Raw genomic sequence first — 19,954 nt, forward strand, 5'->3', positions numbered from 1 at the left:
GGTTTCAATACAAGTGCATCGTGTTTTCTAAAAAATCTTTCGTATCGTTTGCTTATTCCCTTCCTATGTTCATTCACTGGTTTTATACTCATTCTTTTCAACTTCATATTTTAGTTTTCAGGTCCGAAGGTAGTTGGATTCCTAGGTCGAAGGGCTTCCTCTTATTCATCTTTCAGTAAGTTCATTATGACTCTCAATGATAGCACCCACACCTAAAGTCACTTCGCTGGAAAGGGTCTATTGCATGTCTATATGTGATGGTTTAATGTACATTGTGAGATTTGTTGCGAACTTTGTATGTACTTGGTTTTTACGATTTAAATTTTAAAGAGATTGTTATTAGAAATTACGAGTTTTAGATCCTAAAGAAAAAGAAGTGATAGATGGACTAATGACGGGTTCACATAGAAAGGCTTGCTTGGGCCTGGTGGGCTATGCCTATTGGGCCCATGTGCCCTTCCTGGCTCGGGTTTTAGGCTATGACATCTGCCTTTTTGTGTAACAGAGTTGGTCACCATTGTATTTTTGTGGGAAAGATTTTATGCAAAGAAGCTTCACATCGAAACTCTTAAGCCTAAAATAGTCCCAAGCCTAATGGGTTGATTGTTGGGATGAGCCCCACAGCCTGTTGGGATGAGCCCTATAGCCAATTTGGATTGGTTAAGGCTTGATTCCAATCATGCAATAGTATCATTCATGTTGAATGATTAGAGATTTTCCTTCATCAATAAGACATTAATTATAATAATTTATAAGTCTAATTGGATGAAGTCCATGAGATTAATATGCCTTGCAAGGAAACTGTAATGGGTTACAATTATGAGATTCCTATGCATCAAAGAATAATCTCAAAATGTTCCTGATCAATGTATCATTGACACTAGACATCAATGATACTTAGAGACTGGTATATTCTATGTTCCTTACTTTGGAAGTAAGCAATCGATCTCATAAATTGAAGTATAAAGATACTTGAAACTAGAATATATGTGCTTGTCTAGGAGAGCAAGTTCACTGAACATGACCCGCCATGAGAAATGCATTTGGTAATACACTCTAGTGTCTATGCAACACTTCTCATATGTCAATTGTGTAAATACTCTCTAGACTTGAGACACCAGGTTGTCTTATGTGTGGAATGCTATGCTTTGATTTCATTTCTATGGCTGCCTAACCAAGGATGGCAAAACAGGATGCTTTTGGGTATAGTATGAAGCATGTGAAGGCAAATGAGTGGTCAATATAGGAATCATCACCTCAAGTGTTTTAGAGGAAATATCCTATCAGTTCTTGGTTAACATTAGCTTATTGAAGTCCTTGGCCAAGGTGACATGGAGATTATGAAAAAGGTTTCATAACTCTCTATAAAGATAATGCTATAATTGCAGGAACAAATATGAAGGTCAATAAGAGTAGACACTGTACCAAGCTCTTATCATCTCTGGGATATATGATGAGGGAATGAATTACATTGATAGACTATACATTGAAAGGTTGTCCAAGAACCCTTTGACTCTCCCAATAATTGTGTGGCCATGATACATTGCTAGATGCCAATCTTGGTCTGTGGAATTGATTATAAACTAATTGATTGAAATTTATATTAATCAATTAAGTCATTAATCAATTCCATTGCCAACATGTTGGGAACCTAATGGGTCACACACAATGATTGCATTTAAATTAAATTGGGAGAGTGACAATTTAAGTTAGACTTAAATCACATGCTAGGTAATTAATTTCTATAAACGTAATTAAAAGAGTTTAATTAAGTTTTTGGCATAATTATAAATAGTTATAACTACAAGGCCTTGATTGCAAAATATAAAGGAAATTAATTTTGATTTTAATTTCCAAGGACTTAATTAAAAGAGTTTAATTAAGCAATAAGCCCAATATTATAATGTGTTATAATATTGAGGGCTTAATTACAGAATTGAAGTTATTTTAACCTAACTATATAAGTCACCTTTTAACTATTTTTCCATATGAGAGTTTTTCACAATTGAAGAAAACGTAGTTTTTGTCAGAAAAAGAAAAACGTTTTCTTTCTTTGCCACCACTTCCTTTGTGTGAAAGAGAAAATTGCTTATGAAGCAATTTTTGAGAAAGGTTCGGCTAAGATTGTGAAAAAGAAGAAAAGGACAATTGTTGTCCTCTTTGCTAGCACAAAGTATAGTTAAAAACTCCTTCCTTTGTTGAAGGTTCAAGTGCAATCGTGTGTACTACCATTGGAGGCCAAGCACTTGATTGGCTAGGGTTTTTACTCCTTGTGGTGTTCATGGGATTGCTTCAAAAAGTGCCATCGTGATTATGAAATTACATGGCAAGGTAACTTTCTAAACAATAATTTATTTTGTGCTTTTATGTGTTAAATATCACCAAGGTGATCTATGGGTGGAGGCATGTTTGGTTGTTTAGTTATAAAGTTTTTAATTTTCTTTTTGCTGTATATTTTGAGCATGCCATCCATAGCCAAACCCATCATTGACGTCCACAGGCATATTAATGATATTATCAAATTTCAAAAAAAAAATATATATATAAATGACAAAGATCGAAAGAATTTATTACATCATCCTAAGTCATGATATGCCTAGACTGTCTGTAAATAAATAAAAAAATACCATGTGATGGGTAATTGAAAATATGTAACCCAATTCTATGTCTCTGTATGTGTTGCCATCAAATTGGTACACCGATTAGCTTCACGATGTACGTGAGAAATTGTAATATCTCAATTTTGTTGAATGGGCTCTTTAATCCCTCTCAGTATTGAACATTCGGATCTAACAAAGAAGATTGAGTAAATATTTTTTGTAGGGCTAACATAGAATCAGTTTCCACATGAATTGTCCTCAAACCTCTACTCCAACACAATGTCAAGCCTTGATATATGCCCCATAGCTCAGCTGTTAAAGAAAAATTAATATTAATTCTTTAACAAAATCCTGCTATCCAATTCCCATACTCAGCCTTGATCACACCCCCATAAGCAACTAGCCCAGGTTGTCCCTTGGCACTACCATCAACATTCAGTTTAACAAACCTGTTCTTAGGTTTCTCACATGCAATTGAAACTTCTTGCTTTAGTTTGTGATTCTCTCTACCAATGTGTCCCATGCTTCCTTAGCTTTTTTCCAAACTTGTTTTTTTGCATTGGCAAGCCAAATAAAAGATTTATCAAATAAATTCATATTTCTCCAAAACCATAGCAACCAAATTTCATGTATAAAAATAATGGCCCAAGGAATACCTTCCACAGGATCTTTACATTCTAAATTCTTTAATACCCATGGTTTTATGTCATCATTAAAAAAATCTGTCAAGCCCTACTCTATTATATACTTGTCATGTCATTCATGTGCTTGATAGAATGTTTGCATAAGTGAATGTATCAAAAAATCGTTAAAAGTCAGTATTGTACCTAGTGGTCAATTAAGTTGATTAAAGCCTCGAACTAGGCCAAATAAAGATGAGAGTTATTGAATCTTAGAATGTTTTAATATGGTGATTCGGAGTTCAAGGATTGATTTGGAGTTAATTCGGGAATTTTCGTAACGTAGGGGCAAAATGATCATTTTGCCACCTAAGGGAAAAATTGAAATGTTGGATAGAATTTTTGACCAAGATTGACTAATTAGGGCATGATTTGAATTGGAGAAGTGAAAAATTTTAATTCCGACATTTTTTCAAACATAAGGGCAAAATGGTCATTTTATGTGTCTACGAGGACATAATTGGAATTGTTGAAATTTTATACCACTATGACACTTGTCAAATCCATGAATTTCACCCATTATTTTTTAAAGTGAGAGATTATATGTGGTGGGAATGAAATGCTTAATTGTTAAGTTTTAAGCATGGACCAATTACATGGTGACACGTGGCAAATTTTAATCCTTTTATAATTCCCTTTACAAAACCAGCACACACTCCTCCCAAATCACTCTTATGGCTGGCCAAGCAAGAGAACAAAGAGAAAAAGAGAAGAACAAACCCTAGGAAGGAAAAATTCAAGAGAAATTGTTGGATTTCAAGGAATCAAGCAAGTAAAGGTAAGATTTTTTAATTTTAGCTTGTGATCTACCTTTCCCATGCATTCTTTTTCATTCTCCATGGCTGAAATTGAAGTTTTCAAGAGGGAACCTTTGTTGGTCAAATCTAAAGAGAGAAGTTTTGGTGATGAATTTTGCTAGATTTCATAATATCCTAGTGTTTTTAGTCATTTTGGGATGTTTGGAAGGAAAAACAAGCAAGAAAATCACATGTTCTTCAATAACCCTCATTTGGCCGAATTTTCCATAGGCCATGTTGATGATGGATTTGGTTGTAAATCATGTTATTTAGCTAGGAATTGATGATTTATGGTATTGGATATCGAAATCGGAATGAATTTCGGTTACGGTGAATTAAGTCACAATTAAGCTCATTGAGGTACTTTGGTGTATTTGGAATATTGGAAGTGTAATGAAGATATTTGGAGTTGAATTGGATGTTTTGGCTAATTAAACAAGGCATAGTGCGAGTTAGGTCGAATGCCAATTCAATCCGATCATAATTGAACCCATGTAGAACACCATCTTTAAGTGATTATTCAGACAACTTTCATTCAATGTCATGCATTCATATAGAGCCTGAAATAGTTTTATAACAGTTTGACACAAATATATTGAATTACGTGTCTTGTATTATGTATAGGTGGTGAGCCCTTTGATATGGGTAAAGATATTGTGCCCGAGGACCAAGAATAGGAGTACTCCAAACTCCTGCTATTGTGAGTAATTAGATGTTCATATTAATTATCTAAAGTGGTTTATACTTGTTTTAAGATTTTAAAGAATAAGGCACTTAATTTGCAAATTATTATGTTTTACATTTTAAATGTTGGTTAAATGAATGAGATTTATAAATTATTCTAAAACTAAATGTTGATTTTCGAAATAGAGTAAGTGGAGGTTATACATTCGTATTATATATATATACATGACTTGAATTGATGGCTTATGAAATTGTGGTAGCATGAATGGCTGAAATTGTGGTTTTGTGAATTATATAAATTGTTTTGTCTTACATTGACAGGTTGGATAGTACTATATTAGCCATGTTATACTGCTGAAATTTTATTGATTTGGTGGGTTATGTATTTAACTTACTGCAGTGGGCGGTTTTCGTGGACTAGCCTATTAGGGGGGCACGATAAACCCTATTATATTTTACCTTAGTATGAGAGGCGTGGAGGGTATCTCCTAAGATAAGTTTAGAGTTCACTTCACGCCGAACCACCACGTGAGGAAGAAACTCAGCCAACGCCAAGGAATGGCTATATTTTAAAAGTAAAAACATGTTTTATGGGTATATGTCGTTTTAACATCCTTGGCGGACTCAGTTGGATGCCCGGGCCAAGGTGTCACTGAGTATGAGTTTTGGCACAAGCCAAGTTTTTAAGAGAATCATAAGCCTTGTTGATTAGTTTGATGAAATGTAATTGTTTTATAGGAATTAAAATGAGTTTTGAATGTTATGAACTATATTATGATGAGATGATTTAACTGTCTCTATTTACTCGGCTTTAGATGTTATAGATGAATTTTGCTTACTCATTGGGTTTGCAAAAACTCACCCTTTCTTTTTACTAATTTCAGGCTAAGGACAGTTTGTAGACAGCCGATTTTGTCGAGGGTTGCTTTTCGATTTACATCCTTAGAAATCGAAGGTCTACAGTCTTGTATAATTGCGATTATTTTGGGGCCGACATGTCATTGTAGAATATTTTGTATACCTGGCTGCGTGTGCCACTATATGTATGCATTTATTTTGCTTTTACGCTACAAAAATTATTTACGTAGAGTTCTATAAATATTGTTTTATAAGAAAATAGAATATTTTATTTAATATTTTTATTTAGTTTAATTAGCCAAAATTTTATTTTAAATGGATGATTTAGATTACTAAAATTATTTTTAGATAAGAAATGTATTTTTTTTGATCGTATGCTATATTTTCACCAGTTTCAAACTTTTTGGGTGAAAATGACCAAAATACCCCTGTGTGGCAAAAATTACTTTTGTTTGGTTTTGATTTAAAAATAGTTTATATTCCCTTAAAACATGTTATTTAGTAACTGTTGCTCACATGGGAGACGTAAAATTGATGCAAGAGCCTTGCGAGTTTTTGGTTGACATTCCGGGTAATGAATGCCTATCGAGACATCACGACGGTTGTCACGGGCTCGAAGAGAGTACCGGGTCGTGACAAAATCACTACTATATATATTTGGATGTAGCTGCAACTAAAGAAGTTTTGACTTACCACAATCTCGCAATGCGTGCACCAAGGTCTCAGTTAGAGCTTCACAACGAAAGCAGAAAGCTGTCGATCTCAAATGCTGCTTCAAAAGCCACTCTAAAGTAGGTAGAGCCTCATGCAATATGCGCCAAATAAGCTGTGTAACCCTGCAAGAGCTAGTCAGCTACCACACCAATTTCAAGTAGCTTGCCTTTGGGAAAGAATCCACCACTTGTATTTCATAAGCTGATTTAACAGTAAACTCACCATCACTTGTCAATTTCCAAAACCCCGTGTCCTTAATTGTATTGCTTGGATCAATTAAATTGCCATGATACTCAAGATTACGAGATGTGGTAAAGTTGAGCTAAGTTGTTTAAGGTCCTAATTACCATACTCACCACAATAGCTCACCATTGGTAAATCAACCTTTACTTAAGATAACTCCCTTGTTGCAAAAGAGATTAAAGGTCCACATTACAGCCAGTCATCAATCCAAAATTTTGTAGTTTGTCCATTGTTTACTTTCATACTTGCACCCTTTGAAAGCACATCTTTCCCTTTCAAGATACTTTTCCAAATATGTGAATCAGAGGATTTTGCTCTTAGTGTCATAAAATCTTGGTTTCTAAGGCACTTCTTCCTCAACAGGTCCACAACAGTTTTTATTTGTCCATATCTGGCAACTTACTTTAGCTAAAATAGCCAAATTCAATTTTCTGGTGTCACGGATTTACAAACCTCCCTCATCTTTAGGTGCACAAATATGCTTCCAATTTAAAGCATGAATCTTCCATAGGCCATAAAATGGCCCCAAACGAAACTTTTGCTTAGGCAATCAATCTCCTTTGACAACATGTTTAGGAAGAAATGTCATTTGCATCAAGTAAGTCGCCATTGCGCTCAGCACTAACTTCACCAAAGAGATCTGTCCGGCCATGGATAAGTATTTATTGCTCCAACTCTCCAGTCTTAGATTGGTTTTGTTGATCAGTTCTGAGTATGTGGCTCGGGTTATCCTTCCATGTATCATTGGAGTGCCAGGATATTTCACAAAGTCTTTGGTCAATGATATCTTCACAATGCGACTTGGATTTTTCACTGCTGCAAAAGATAAATTTGATAGCACAAGCATCCTTGATTTTGCAAGGCTAACCTTTTGACTCGATGCCAAAAAAAATCTATCAATAATCTTCATCATAACTTGTACTTGCTCTTTAGAAGCTACTCCAAATAACATTAAGTCATCCGCAAAACAAACATGGGGTAAGCAAGGGCTGGATCTTGCCAACTGTAATAATATCCAATTGCCTAATTGTACTTCGTTAGCAATTAATTGGGACAATTTTTCTAGACATAGAACAAATAAATATGGAGATAATGGATCTCCTCGTCTAATACCTCTGGTAGGGGTGAAATTATCCATGTATCCCTCATTCCAAATGATAGAAAAATAGGTACTTTGAAACATAAACATAATCAAATTGATCCATGTACTTGGATTGCTAGTTTCTTCCAATATTTCCTTTAAAAAGCTCCATTTTACTCGATCATATGCCTTTTCCAAATCAATTTTGATTGCGATAGCCCCTTCCTTTCTTTTCATGATCCTTATGGTATGAATCACTTCTTGGACAATAATAATATTATCGGAAGCCTGTTACCTGGGCTAAAGCTACATTAAGTATTTCCAATGAAGTCATTCAAATAAGGTCATAATTGATCCACTAAAACCTTGCTAATCAATTTCAAAGGTATAGAGCACAAGCTAATTGGGTGAAATTGTGAGATTTTCTCCGATCCTTCAATCTATGGTATCAAGGTAATTAATGTACGATTTAAATCTGTAGGAAAATGACCCAAGTTAAAAACACCTTTGACAAATTTCACCATGTTAGGGCCAATATCCATCCAATTTTTTTGAAAAAAGCTAGCTGAAAATTCATCAAAACTAGGACTTTTGTTAGGATTCGTACTAAACAAAGCATCTTTAACTTGTTGATATTCAATTAGTTAGACATCGCATCAATTGCTTCAGTACTGAGTCTCCAATGAAGATTTCTAAGTAACGATTCCACAATACCATCATCTGCATATACCCTTTATAAAACTGAACAACCATTTCTTCCAATTTTGTCTGATTATTATACCAAGAACCATTATCTCGTTTAAAGGCAGAAATTCGCTTTCTTCTCTATCTTCCTTTATTCACAACATCATAACATTTTGAATTACAATCTCCATGCTTTAAGCAATTTGTTTTCACCTTTTGTTTCCACATTAACTCTTCTTGAATCAAAATTAAATTAAATTCCTCAACCAAAGAAATTTCCAGATTTTCCAAGTAGTCATTTGGCCCTTTTCCTAAATGCTTTTGTATTCCTTGAATCCTTGCCAATAATCTTTTCTTACGCTTATAAATGTCCCCAAAAGAATCAAATCGCCATTTATCTAAAGCTTTAGCTAAATCACGCAGAGTGGCAATAATATTCCTTCTATCTAGGCTTTGATTATTTTTGATGAATTCTGAAAAATTTGGATGTGACATCCAAGCAATCTCGAAATGAAAATTACGAGAAAGATGACTACTTGTGTCTAGTTCATGACAACGAACTAATATAGGATGATGATCTAAATGTGTACGAGGTAAATTAAGTATCTCATCATTTGGAAACTCATCAGACCAGGCTGTATTTACTATTGCTCTATCCAATCTTTCCCGTATGTAGGCCAAACCATCATGTCTACACTAGGTAAATTTCGGACCAGAAGCACCTAAATCATATAAATTGTAGTGGCTCATACAGTCTATAAACTGATTGCAATAAGACAAATTCACACCTCTACGACCTTTCTTTTCGTTTGGCGATGTTACTTGATTAAAATCCCCCATCACTAACCATGGAAACTTGTGTAAAGTACTAGCCCAAATGAGAAATTGGCATAATCCTTTCCATTCCTTCACATCTGGACTTCCATAAACAACCGTTATGAGCCATTCGCTTATACTGAAAGTTAATCATTGTATGAATTAACTGGGAAGATGAAGCAAGTACCTTAATTTCCATAAAAGCCAAATTCCCCCTGAGAAACCATCGGCTTTGACAGATAGAAATTTGGAAAACTAATATGACGACAAATCTAGTCTGCTTTCAGGCCAGAGATTTTCGATCCTAAAAGAATCAGTAGATGGAAATTATACAATCTAATCAAATTCTTGACATTTCGAGCACATCTTTGAGAAGCTACTCTTCTAACATTCCAACTCACCATATTCATCATATATGAAATGCTAGTAAATGAAGGAAAAAAAAACACACTGAAATAACATCAATTTAATACAATGGGATGAATAAGACATATTATATAGATATCAAAGTTGCATAATATCAATCTTACCATCTATAGCTCCCATCTCATAATTTGACACATATTCAAGATCCATCATATTTAAATTTTCTTCATTTTTTTTAAGTGGATTTTTCTCTCTTGCTTTACCATTGTCCCCACCTATATCACATGTTGAATAGGCGGTTTTATTTGGTACTGTAGCTAGCACATGCAGACTATGCATAACTGCTCCCTTAGTCGTATTAGCATTCTCATCTTTACCATCTTTAGTTGCCATAATAGCTAGCTCATTTCTGTCCTTATTCATTGCTACTTTCTTATACATCTCAACTGATTTCGATGTAGCAATTTTTATTCCCCCAATAGCAATCTTTTTCCTTTTCACAAAAGATGGGGTTGGGTTCTTGTTAGTTAAACTAACAGAGGCCAGCAAATTTTCTTCAATGAGTCATTATCATTCCCACTTGTTTGCGTATATGAACCACTGGTTGCACTGGAGCTTGGGTTTCCAGAGACTCAAGAACAAATTCTTCCTCGTCTTGATTATCCTGCACTTCATCCAGATTATAAAAATGAGACCTAAATCAAGGCGTAGGTGAGGAAGTAATGCCTTGATTAGGCTCTTGAGCATTGGGTTTAAATCTTGATCCACCTTGGTTTCCTTCTCCTATAAATCTTTTTTGCAACCATCCATGGTCCAAACTTTGAAGATTCAGCTTTATTCTCATGATCTACTTTTGAAGCTACCATTTTAGGAACTTGATCTACCAAAACAACTTCAGGTTCTGTTGATTTCATTGCGCAACCTTTGAAACTATTCCCAAACCTTCCACAGTGGAAACACAACAGTCTTAGCCCCTCATACTCCACCCGTTGCCACCATCCAACAATGCGTACTCTAGGAACTAAGGGTTGATCTAAATCTATCTCCACACATAGTCGTGCGAATCTACCACTTATAGCTTGCGTCGTGTTACGATCATTTTTTAGGACTCTACCCAATTTATTGTTGATCTTGGCCAAGACATATTTATCATAGAATTCAAGGGGCATCACATGTAATCGAATCCAAGTAGCTATTGATTCTATTGACTTCTCATCTGATCTAAACCCCGGTGACCACTTTCTGATTGTCAGGTAATGGCCTGCTATAATCCCTGGTCTTTCAGATAAAATATAATCGTAGTTCGACTTACTATTGAACCGAAAGCAATAAAAGCCATTGTCTAGATCTACGGCTTGGAATTCTTCCACCAAAGACTAGAGTTGTTTAACCCTGTACACAAGTACATATAATTGATGTCTCTACCAAGCAACTTGACAACAAAAGTATTTCTCCAAGGTTGTCTAATTCTTCTTTTCTCCTCCTTGGTTAAACTTATATACGGACCTTCATCCGTCATTTCGGACATGTCATCATCCGAATCAGAGTTAACTAGTATTTTACCTTCTTCCTTAGATTCAATACCATCTGGGGGTGGCCATTGGTCATCATGCATTAGGATGTTTTTATAAGATGATTTTAGATTATCATCCTGTGTTAATTTCGGTTCACTGGACTTGCTTCTTTTTTATCTAACTTTATTCACCGACTCCTTGGCCACAGTTGCTGGCAGTGGATCCCCAGTGGAGTCCGCCTCCATGCAGACAACGGTGGGGCTAGGTTTTCCCTTAGGAACGATGCAAGTTAGCAAATAAAAATTAACGTGCGCATGAGTTTTAAGGTTTTTTTTTTTCTAAAGTAAATTAGTTTTTTTAAAAAATCGAAATATTTAATTTTCTATACTTTGAACATTAAATTAAAGTTGAAGTAAAAATTATAATAACAATCAAGCAAATATTTTTTTGAAGGGAATTCAAACCTTATTCTTGAATGTGAGACAAATAACTTTGATTAAGCCAAATAATCAGGTGTTATAATCAAGTTACTGTTAACATAAATAGCCTTATAAAAGAAATTAGTAAAAACCGAACAAATAGATATACTAAAATAAATTTAGATGAAGAAATTCATTTAATAGTAAAATGTGGACATGAAATTTTTTTAAGTTTCATTTAGGGCCTTTGAGACAGTCTTATTGACAGAAAATTCAATTTTTATGAATAATAAAATACATGATGTTATCTTTATATGCAATAATTATGTTTAAATCGATTTATTTTAATCATTTCTTCATTTTTTAAGAAAATATAATCTTAGTTTTACCATTTTCTTTTACTACATAATTTATTAAAAAAATTAAAAATAATTAAATGAACTTGTGGCAACATTTTAAATCTATTTATAAAATTTTAAAATTCCTCATCGTTGACGTATAGAATATTAATTTTTTTGCATTTTTTTTTAAATTTTGAGGAAGTAATAACAAATAATAACAAAAACTAAATTGTATTTCTTGTACTTTTATTTATTAATTAATAAAATTTTAACAAAGTAGCTGGCTTGCGAGAACTTTCAGTATAAAAAAAATAGCAAAAATTAAATTGTAAAAGTGACACTAAATGAAACGTAAACTTTTCTTTGGCTATTAATTTAATTACTTGATTTTCCATTTGCTCAAAAGTTGTGAAAAAGAAAAAAGTTAATGTAAAAGCAAATTCAATCTTTTTTTTAAAGAAAATTCAACCATATTCTATAAAAATAGATCAAATAATTAAAACATAACACACTTCTAAAAGTCATTATTTGATATAAAAGTAAATTAAATCATGGGTTTTGATATTTATAGACTAATTATAAAAAAAAGATATTTACGGACTTTAATTTGTATTTTAATTATTAAAAATATTACTGTATAATATCTTTTGCTTTTTGCTTACACAAAAGTTGAAAGTAAATTATAAAAGTAGGTGGTAACCAAGTACATGCTGTGTCTCCTTGATAATGTGCATTGCTCTGTCTTGTATCTGTGGCGAAAAGCAGCCTTGCCGGGCAAGGGGGAGTGGAAGAAGATGTTCTGACTATTGTCTCCTTCAAGCGCAGCAGCACTGTTATCTGAGAGAGGATACTTATAACCGAAAGCGCCGCAGCATTATTACCTTTGATGGCATGCGTCTAGATCTTGGAGAGACAACAAAACTTTTCCACCCGTAGAGGAATGGGCAGGCTGCAACACACAGAGAAGTAAGTGGTTGTCTATATATATATATTTACAATTAACAACAAGATCATAAGTTAATTTCCAGAGTAGTCCCTTTAACTTAAACCTAATATTAAAAGAAGATGTTCTAATAGCAAATGGATTGACAGGTCTTAATTTGGCAATCTCCTGCATCGTTTGGATAGTAAGTACTACTCTTTTAGTTTTTAAAAGGAGTGAAGTTTCACATCTTTGAATTGTTAATAACTATAAAAACTAGCATTCATTACGTGTATATTCCTGTTGGTATATGTAGTCCAATACCGCATTATCTACAGGCTTGCTGGCTCACTTCCGGTAAGCAGTGGATGTCTATTTGAAAATCTGAGCCATGTTGCAATATTGGGTGGCAGGATCCAACCAAACTTTTGTTAGGATAACTTTAGCCATCCCTTGTTCTCCTGTTTTTTAGTTAACTCCCTTGTGCATTTGCACGTTGGTGGTAGCAGACTAGCACAAGAAGATAAGCATAGAGCAATGATTGATTATGGAGAGGCCTTTCCTGTCTTCCATAGCTGCTCAGTTTGGTCCCCACTTCTGCTTCATTTCTGATATGCAGATTCAGTTATATGTACTTACCGGATAGAATATTACTATTATATAAATAAATGTAGATGCCTCTAGTTACAGCAGATCAACGTGTTCTTTTGCTACCAATTCAGACTTTGTTGCTCAACCAACTTAACCAAATGGATTCAAATGCATCAGGCTTTGTTCTAAACACTTCGACTCTCCACTCAGTTTATTATCAAGGCAAGGAAGGCAATGGTATTATTGATCTTGGTCTTAGTCTGAGAACTTTGCAGCCTGAAGCCTACCATCCGTCTAGACATAGTACGTCTGCCTTGGTTTTCTAATTTTTAATTTCCCCCTTTGTTTTGGTCAATATTTGCTTTTCATATTAGTATGATAAACGGATTACTTCTTTGGTTCTGTTTGAAAAGTTCCAATGTTCTAACTGGAACTCTTTAATTTGAGTCAGTGGCCGGCCTGGAAGGATACAATGACCTGATGAGTTGGCCCCAGGCTAACTCACAGATGAAAAGCTCAAACAGTGGATATTCGAGGCCGGTAGCAGAAGATTGTGATGATGAGGCAGAGGGGGTCCAGAGCAGAGAGAAGCGGGCTTATGTCAAGGTTACCATGGACGGGGTTATGGTTGGTCGCAAAGTTTGCATGCTTGATCATGGAGGTTACTCAGGCCTTGCACGTCAACTAGAAGAAATGTTTGGTAGTTAGTAGAAGTCATTCTCAGGAGTTAGGTTGAGATTCTCTGTTTTAGAAATTGCTAACAACATCGTAAACATTATTGCCTGCAGGGAGGCAAAACGAATCAGGGTTAAGGCTGTTTGAAGTTGAGTCCGAGTTTTCCTTGTTATACAAGGGCATGGAGGAAAATTGGAGGAATGTTGGCGATGAACCGTGGAAGTAAGCTATTTATCATTACTACCATAATCTATTACAAACTGGCAATTCTTTTTTGTTTTCAGACTAATGCCAGTGGAAAGCGGAAATATGGAGCATACTGCTAATATATCTTTTATTGAATTTTGTTAGGGAGTTCGTGAAACTTGTGAAACGGCTGAGGATTTCGCGAAAGAATGAATGAAGCTGATCTTTATCCTTGTTCATCGTCATTCAACTGATTTATTTCTCCTGCTCCCTCCTTTATATGGTTTCTAAAATTTGTGTGGATTCCTGTAATTTAGAAGTGACCACCAACTAGAAGAGAGAAAACGAGAAAATGTCAAGTGAAAATGTTATCCAGTGAACTTTGACATGTTTTTGGATAATTTTTACAGATTGTACCACCCAGTAGCTGTTCTGTTCCGCTTTTCATGGTGCAGTAAATCAAATTTTCGCTTAGAAAAATATCAGTTTCCTTTAGGTATGTTCTGCTAAAGTTGGTAAATAACTATACATGTCAGTTCACTCCATGATCAACGCTTAATGCAATGTGAGCATCTAACGAATTCTCTAATGCATGACATCCTTTAAACTTCATAAACTCAACGCTTCCCCAAAATTTATGGAATTGCATAAAGCCTGACATATAAATACCACTAACGCTTTGAAAGTGAAAGCATTAACTATAAGGAGCAAAATCAACCTCGTATGAGTGGGTGCTTTTTTGGGTTATGATAATCTGGCTTTTTCTACTTAGCATGCTGCATTTTGCCAAATGCTTTTCTCATCCAACCTCCATTTATTTTACTTATCTACTAACTTAAATTCTAATCAAATCATAATATGCTTCAAGTTTCAGATTTAAATTTAAGTTGTATTTGACAATGTTTAAAGAAAGGGAAATTCAAACATTAAACTACAGTAACTCGTTTACTTGAGGATAACAATCACCAAGGTTAAGCTTGACTTGTTAATTTATTTAAGTTATCATATAGGATAAATTTTGAGTGCGTTAGTTTTTATTTCCAAATTAATAATAACTCAAAAATATGTAATTTACTTTCTCAAATAAGAAAAGAAATTGTATGTTTTTTTAAGTTAATTTTTATTAACTACTACAACCTATATGCCATTGTTAGTCTAAGCCAAAGACTCCCTGTGGCATGGAAAAGGTGTTGAACTTTGAGATAAAGATTTAGGGCTTAAGAGTTGGCACCAGATTTGCTTTCATAATCAGTGTTGAGCTTGAAGATAAGCTGAGCATATGAAGGACATTTGAAGTTTAACTATAGCTGATTCTTATTCTTTTACAATTTAATTCTTTAGTTAATGCATGGTCTTTTATCTTCCTCTGAGACGTTGATTGAGTGTCAACGTGTCAATGTTTGTTTCCCACTATATTTCTAGTTTGTGTTAGATTTTGCCATTATGTTTGTGGTACCACATAGTCAGTTGCAACATGGCTTAGTTCGCCACTATGTTTAGTCCTTATTTGTTATCGTGTATAAAAATCAGTAATGTAATTAATTAATGAAGGATCTTAAGGGACCAAGAAAGCAAAAAATCACCAACAATTTTTTTTCGTAAAGCTTCATTTTTAGGCTTCTTAAAGTAGAGCACTATAATCATGGCTTCCTCAAGCTTTAATGTAGTTGCTCTATCTCTGTTTATAAGAGAGAGTTATGCCAACTGGATCGTGAAGATGAAGGCAAATCTCAGAGCCTTCAATCTATGGGAGGTTGTGGAGGTGGGATGTGAGCCACCAGAACATAGACCCAACCCACAGTGGCACAGATGAAGCAGTACAACATGGAAGTGGTGAAATGATTTAAGGCTCTCTTCTGCATCCACTCAGTTGTGTTAGATACTATTTTCACAAGAATAATGACTTGTGAATCACCTAAGGATGCTTGGGGTTGCTTGAAGGAGGAATTTCATGGCAGTGGTAATGTCAAGGATTATATAGACAAGGTGATAACTTTATTTATCTTACACATATTTGGAACCTAAAATAGATCTAAGTCTTTTAGTTTTTAAGAAAATTATAGGTATTTTTATGCTTTCTTAATAATAGTTTCAATTATGTTATAGCATTTTCATTTAAGCAATTTTAGTTTAATTTCATGTTAAAAAGTCCTAATTTTAGCCTCTACTTATTTAGTCTTTTATTGATCAAGGTGTGCAAGGACATGGAGTTTAAATGGCAATGGATGGTGCAAGTTGGTTTAAAGTAGTTTCTAAACATGTTGTGGTGTTCTGAGCGTAACTTGAGCTAAAGAAGTCTAATCAATGTTACTTTTGGACCATTAGAAGGATAAAAGGAGAAATTTCATGTTCATCATTCCATCTAGTTTTGATAAGATCATGGTCAAAAATCACTTCAAAAGAAGTGGAATTGTTGTAAACTCAACATAGTGAGTTTGGCACCGCAGCATTAAATTCTTCTACTTTGCAGCGCCAAACCATCCAACAGTTCAAGCATCCAAGTCAGTAAGTTTGGCGCTACAGCGCTAAACAAGTATCATCACTAAGGCATACCAATAAGTTTAGTGCCACAACGCCAATACGAAACTTAAGAAATCTGAACCCTTGATTTTCTCATCAATTGGCTATGATTGGGGATATAAAAGGTAGCTTTTTGGTTCAGAAAAAGGAGACTGGATGTAGAGTACTTTTTCTGGAAAGGAAGCTTTCTACAAAAGAGGAAATGGGAGAAATCAAAGAAGATTGGGTTTTAAAAGCTACACCAATTTATTTCTCTAACTAGTTTTCTCTTTCTCCCTTTTATCGTAGAAATGATTTATTTTTTGAAAATATTGAACTTTACTATAACTATGATGAGCTAAATATATTTTTCTAGAATTGTGGTTGGTTTCTCATATAGTTTGGATATTTTAATTCTCTTTTATGTATTATTAATGGGTATTGTGTTGTTTATTTCAATTCTATTCTTATTACTTCTAATTGCTTGATCAACAATTTAATTGATTTGTGTCTCTAAATGGAACTTGATGAAGAGGGTTTAGAATAGACCAAGGGTTTGAATAGCATGTATTCAAGTCACTTAGAGATTAGGTGATTTGATTAGTATTTAGGATAGAGATATACCTAACTACCATATGCAACTAAATTTAAAGCGTAAGCTTAATGAACCTTCCTTGATTTACATAGTCATTTGGAGAATTAATTATAAGAGGTTTGTTTACAAGCATCTCGACAGAGAGTTGTCTACGACTGATTGATTTAAGAATAAAGAGAAAGATTAAATTGAAATGATAGGTTGAGTAATTCCACAACCCTAGGCCTTAATTCACTAGTTCTCTAGTAATTTTAGCATTAACTCCTCAGTTTAGCTTTGTTACTTTAATTTCATTTTTAATTAATTTTCAAATTTGATTTACTTGGATAAGATTAGGGTGCCCAATTTTAGTACTTGCAAGAATTTTGGCACAATTCCTTGTGGATGTGATATTTTTCTTACTACTATTTACTTGTGCGATATGTGCGCTTGTGTGCGTGTGTGTGTGTGTAAAACCACCAACGTGAAACCGATTTGATGTTGGAATTTATTTGAAATGTTAAGTTTTTGTTTATATGTTTTGTACAAGGGGGAAATTGAAGCTTTTAGAGCACTCTTGAGTGTGAAGATTCATTGCTAGACTTGGAAGATTGTTGGTGGAGTAGGAAACACTTAAATTGTTGATTAGAGGAGCCTACGCTTGTCACTATGAGTGGGGCTTTATGTTTTGAACTAGGAGCATATGTGTATATTTAAATAATTATGCTTCAATGATGCATATTTGTTGACCTAGCCTAAAATTGAGATACTTAAGCAACTATTTGAATATGAATGCTGTGAAGTGTGATTGTGTTTGGGAAACACTTTGATTTGCACAAAAGCTTTTAAAAGCTATGTTTATGTATATATTTATATATGATTTGAAAATGGGAATCAAGCCCTTTTGAAAATGTTTGATTGTCAATGACGTCTATGAATTTCGTTTGTCTCAATGTGGACCATACATTGGTTAATGTGCTTGCTTTGTTTTACACTTAAAACCATGACCCAACAATTTGATTGCATCTATTGATATGAGCCAATAGTTGATTAGCTTGGCACTATGGAGATCTATTGAGCTTGGTATGACAATGAACGTAAGATGCTAAGTCTCGTGATTTGATAAATATTATGATAAATTTGGTATATTTGATTCATGAGGGTCATTAAATGTTTGAAATATTTGATGGGTCGATGCCTACTGAAAAAGAGTAATGTGAATTGATCAAATGTATGAGGCTTGTTAAACAATGATCGATTGATATGTGATTGAATTTATGAGATGTTAATGGCATGATGGCCTAATATCTTACTATGTGTTCCGTTTGATGGGAAATTCTTGACATTGATTTGATTATAGTGGAGTGGCATCTTTCCCTTATGACTTTAAACCTCCGTTAATCACTTCAACATTGAGCGTTATTTGAACTTTCATTGGTTACTTCAGCACCAACCATGATTTGAACCCTCCACTAATTGCTTTGACATCAAGCGTGATTTGAACTCTTCATTGGTTGGTTCGATACTAAGCATGATTTGACTCTCCATTAGTTGTTTCGACATCGGGTGTTATTTGACTCTCTGCCAATTACTTCGATACTGTGCATGATTTGGCTCTTTGTTAGTTGGTCACCGTATGTTGATTTGATTACATCTAGGGAGGACCACTCATTGATTACGATTTGTATATGATGATATGAACCGGTAAATAACATGCTATGATATTTGATTTGTGATGAATGATGTGAATATAAAATGTGTTTAACTCATTGTTGGGGAAGACTTAAGGTAAGGGTTGTGTGGCTCTAATTGATTTTCATTGGAAATTACGAATGTCGGAAGGACATGATATCTGTTATAAACCTTAAGTTAAGCTCAATTAGTGATGCGCTATATATAGACATGTGAGGGATTGGCTAATATCTATATTTGTGTGACTTGCTTGGTAATTATAGTAAGTTTAAATGTGTACCTTAAGGATGTGCCTATGGAGAGTAACTTTGTATTGGCTTTGAGGGTAAGCCTAATTTGATATGCATTATTTATAGAGATATAGTGACATAAGTGTGATTTGTGAGGTTTGTGGAATACTCTTAGGGATGAATGATATACCCCTAATATTAGAGACGTTTGTTGGAATATTATGCCTACATTGATAATGCAACATGTTTATATATATATATATATATATGTTGTGAGACCTTGTCAAACTCGATTAAAAGACGATATTATACCGAGTGGTACAACTAAGTTAAATCGAGCCTTGAACTAGTTCAAATAGAAATTCTAAGAGGAAATTGAAAATTTTAAAACCCACATAATGGCTTAGAATAGTGATTCGGAGTTCAAGGTCCAGTTTGGAGTCCTTCAGGAAAATTGACCGATTAGGGACAAAACGATCATTTTACCATTTGATGATTAAATGGAGATTTCTAGCCAAGATTTTATCACATTTGACCAAGAATAATTATATGAAATATAATTATGATTATTGGAGTATAAAATGATCAATATTAGTGTTATTTGAGGTTGAAAAGTAGAAATAATGTGATTTCGGTACATTTCGGAGTATAGGGGCAAAATCGTAATTTTTTCGCTCCGGGGACAAATCGGTAAATTTTTGGGCCCAGCACTTGTCAAGACCAAGGGATTTTAAATGTGGTAGGATTGGATAAATACCAGAATAATTGTGGTGGAAAATTAAGAAGAA

At 34.2% G+C, this 19,954-nt stretch overlaps 1 protein-coding gene and 1 long non-coding RNA gene across 3 annotated transcripts; both read left to right on the top strand.

Moving 5' to 3' along the window:
- On the top strand, nucleotides 3,956–5,865 carry LOC108660845. The gene is made up of 3 exons (XR_001926538.1): nucleotides 3,956–4,058; nucleotides 4,702–4,777; nucleotides 5,646–5,865. It is a non-coding gene; the product is annotated as an uncharacterized LOC108660845 (long non-coding RNA).
- On the top strand, nucleotides 13,405–14,610 carry LOC18609156 (auxin-responsive protein IAA32). 2 transcript variants are annotated; one of them, XM_018115153.1, is made up of 4 exons: nucleotides 13,405–13,613; nucleotides 13,762–14,013; nucleotides 14,099–14,207; nucleotides 14,337–14,610. In XM_018115153.1, the coding sequence occupies exons 1-4, from the start codon at nucleotides 13,469–13,471 to the stop codon at nucleotides 14,386–14,388; spliced, it is 558 nt and encodes a 185-aa protein (XP_017970642.1). In that variant the 5' UTR covers nucleotides 13,405–13,468; the 3' UTR covers nucleotides 14,389–14,610. The 2 variants fall into 2 exon arrangements, with proteins under 2 accessions (XP_017970642.1, XP_017970643.1); XM_018115154.1 differs by having other exon boundaries at nucleotides 13,762–14,010.

The sequence above is a fragment of the Theobroma cacao genome, chromosome 2, assembly GCF_000208745.1.
Source record: "Theobroma cacao cultivar B97-61/B2 chromosome 2, Criollo_cocoa_genome_V2, whole genome shotgun sequence".
NCBI lineage: Eukaryota > Viridiplantae > Streptophyta > Magnoliopsida > Malvales > Malvaceae > Theobroma > Theobroma cacao.

What these genes read in the sequence shown, in the direction of transcription:
- LOC18609156 (XM_018115153.1), top strand. Translation starts at nt 13,469, where the DNA reads ATGGATTCAAATGCATCAGGCTTTGTTCTAAACACTTCGACTCTCCAC. An exon ending in ACTAGAAGAAATGTTTGGTA is followed by an intron (nt 14,014 to 14,098) that starts GTTAGTAGAAGT and finishes TATTGCCTGCAG; the next exon opens with GGAGGCAAAACGAATCAGGG. An exon ending in GTTGGCGATGAACCGTGGAA is followed by an intron (nt 14,208 to 14,336) that starts GTAAGCTATTTA and finishes GAATTTTGTTAG; the next exon opens with GGAGTTCGTGAAACTTGTGA.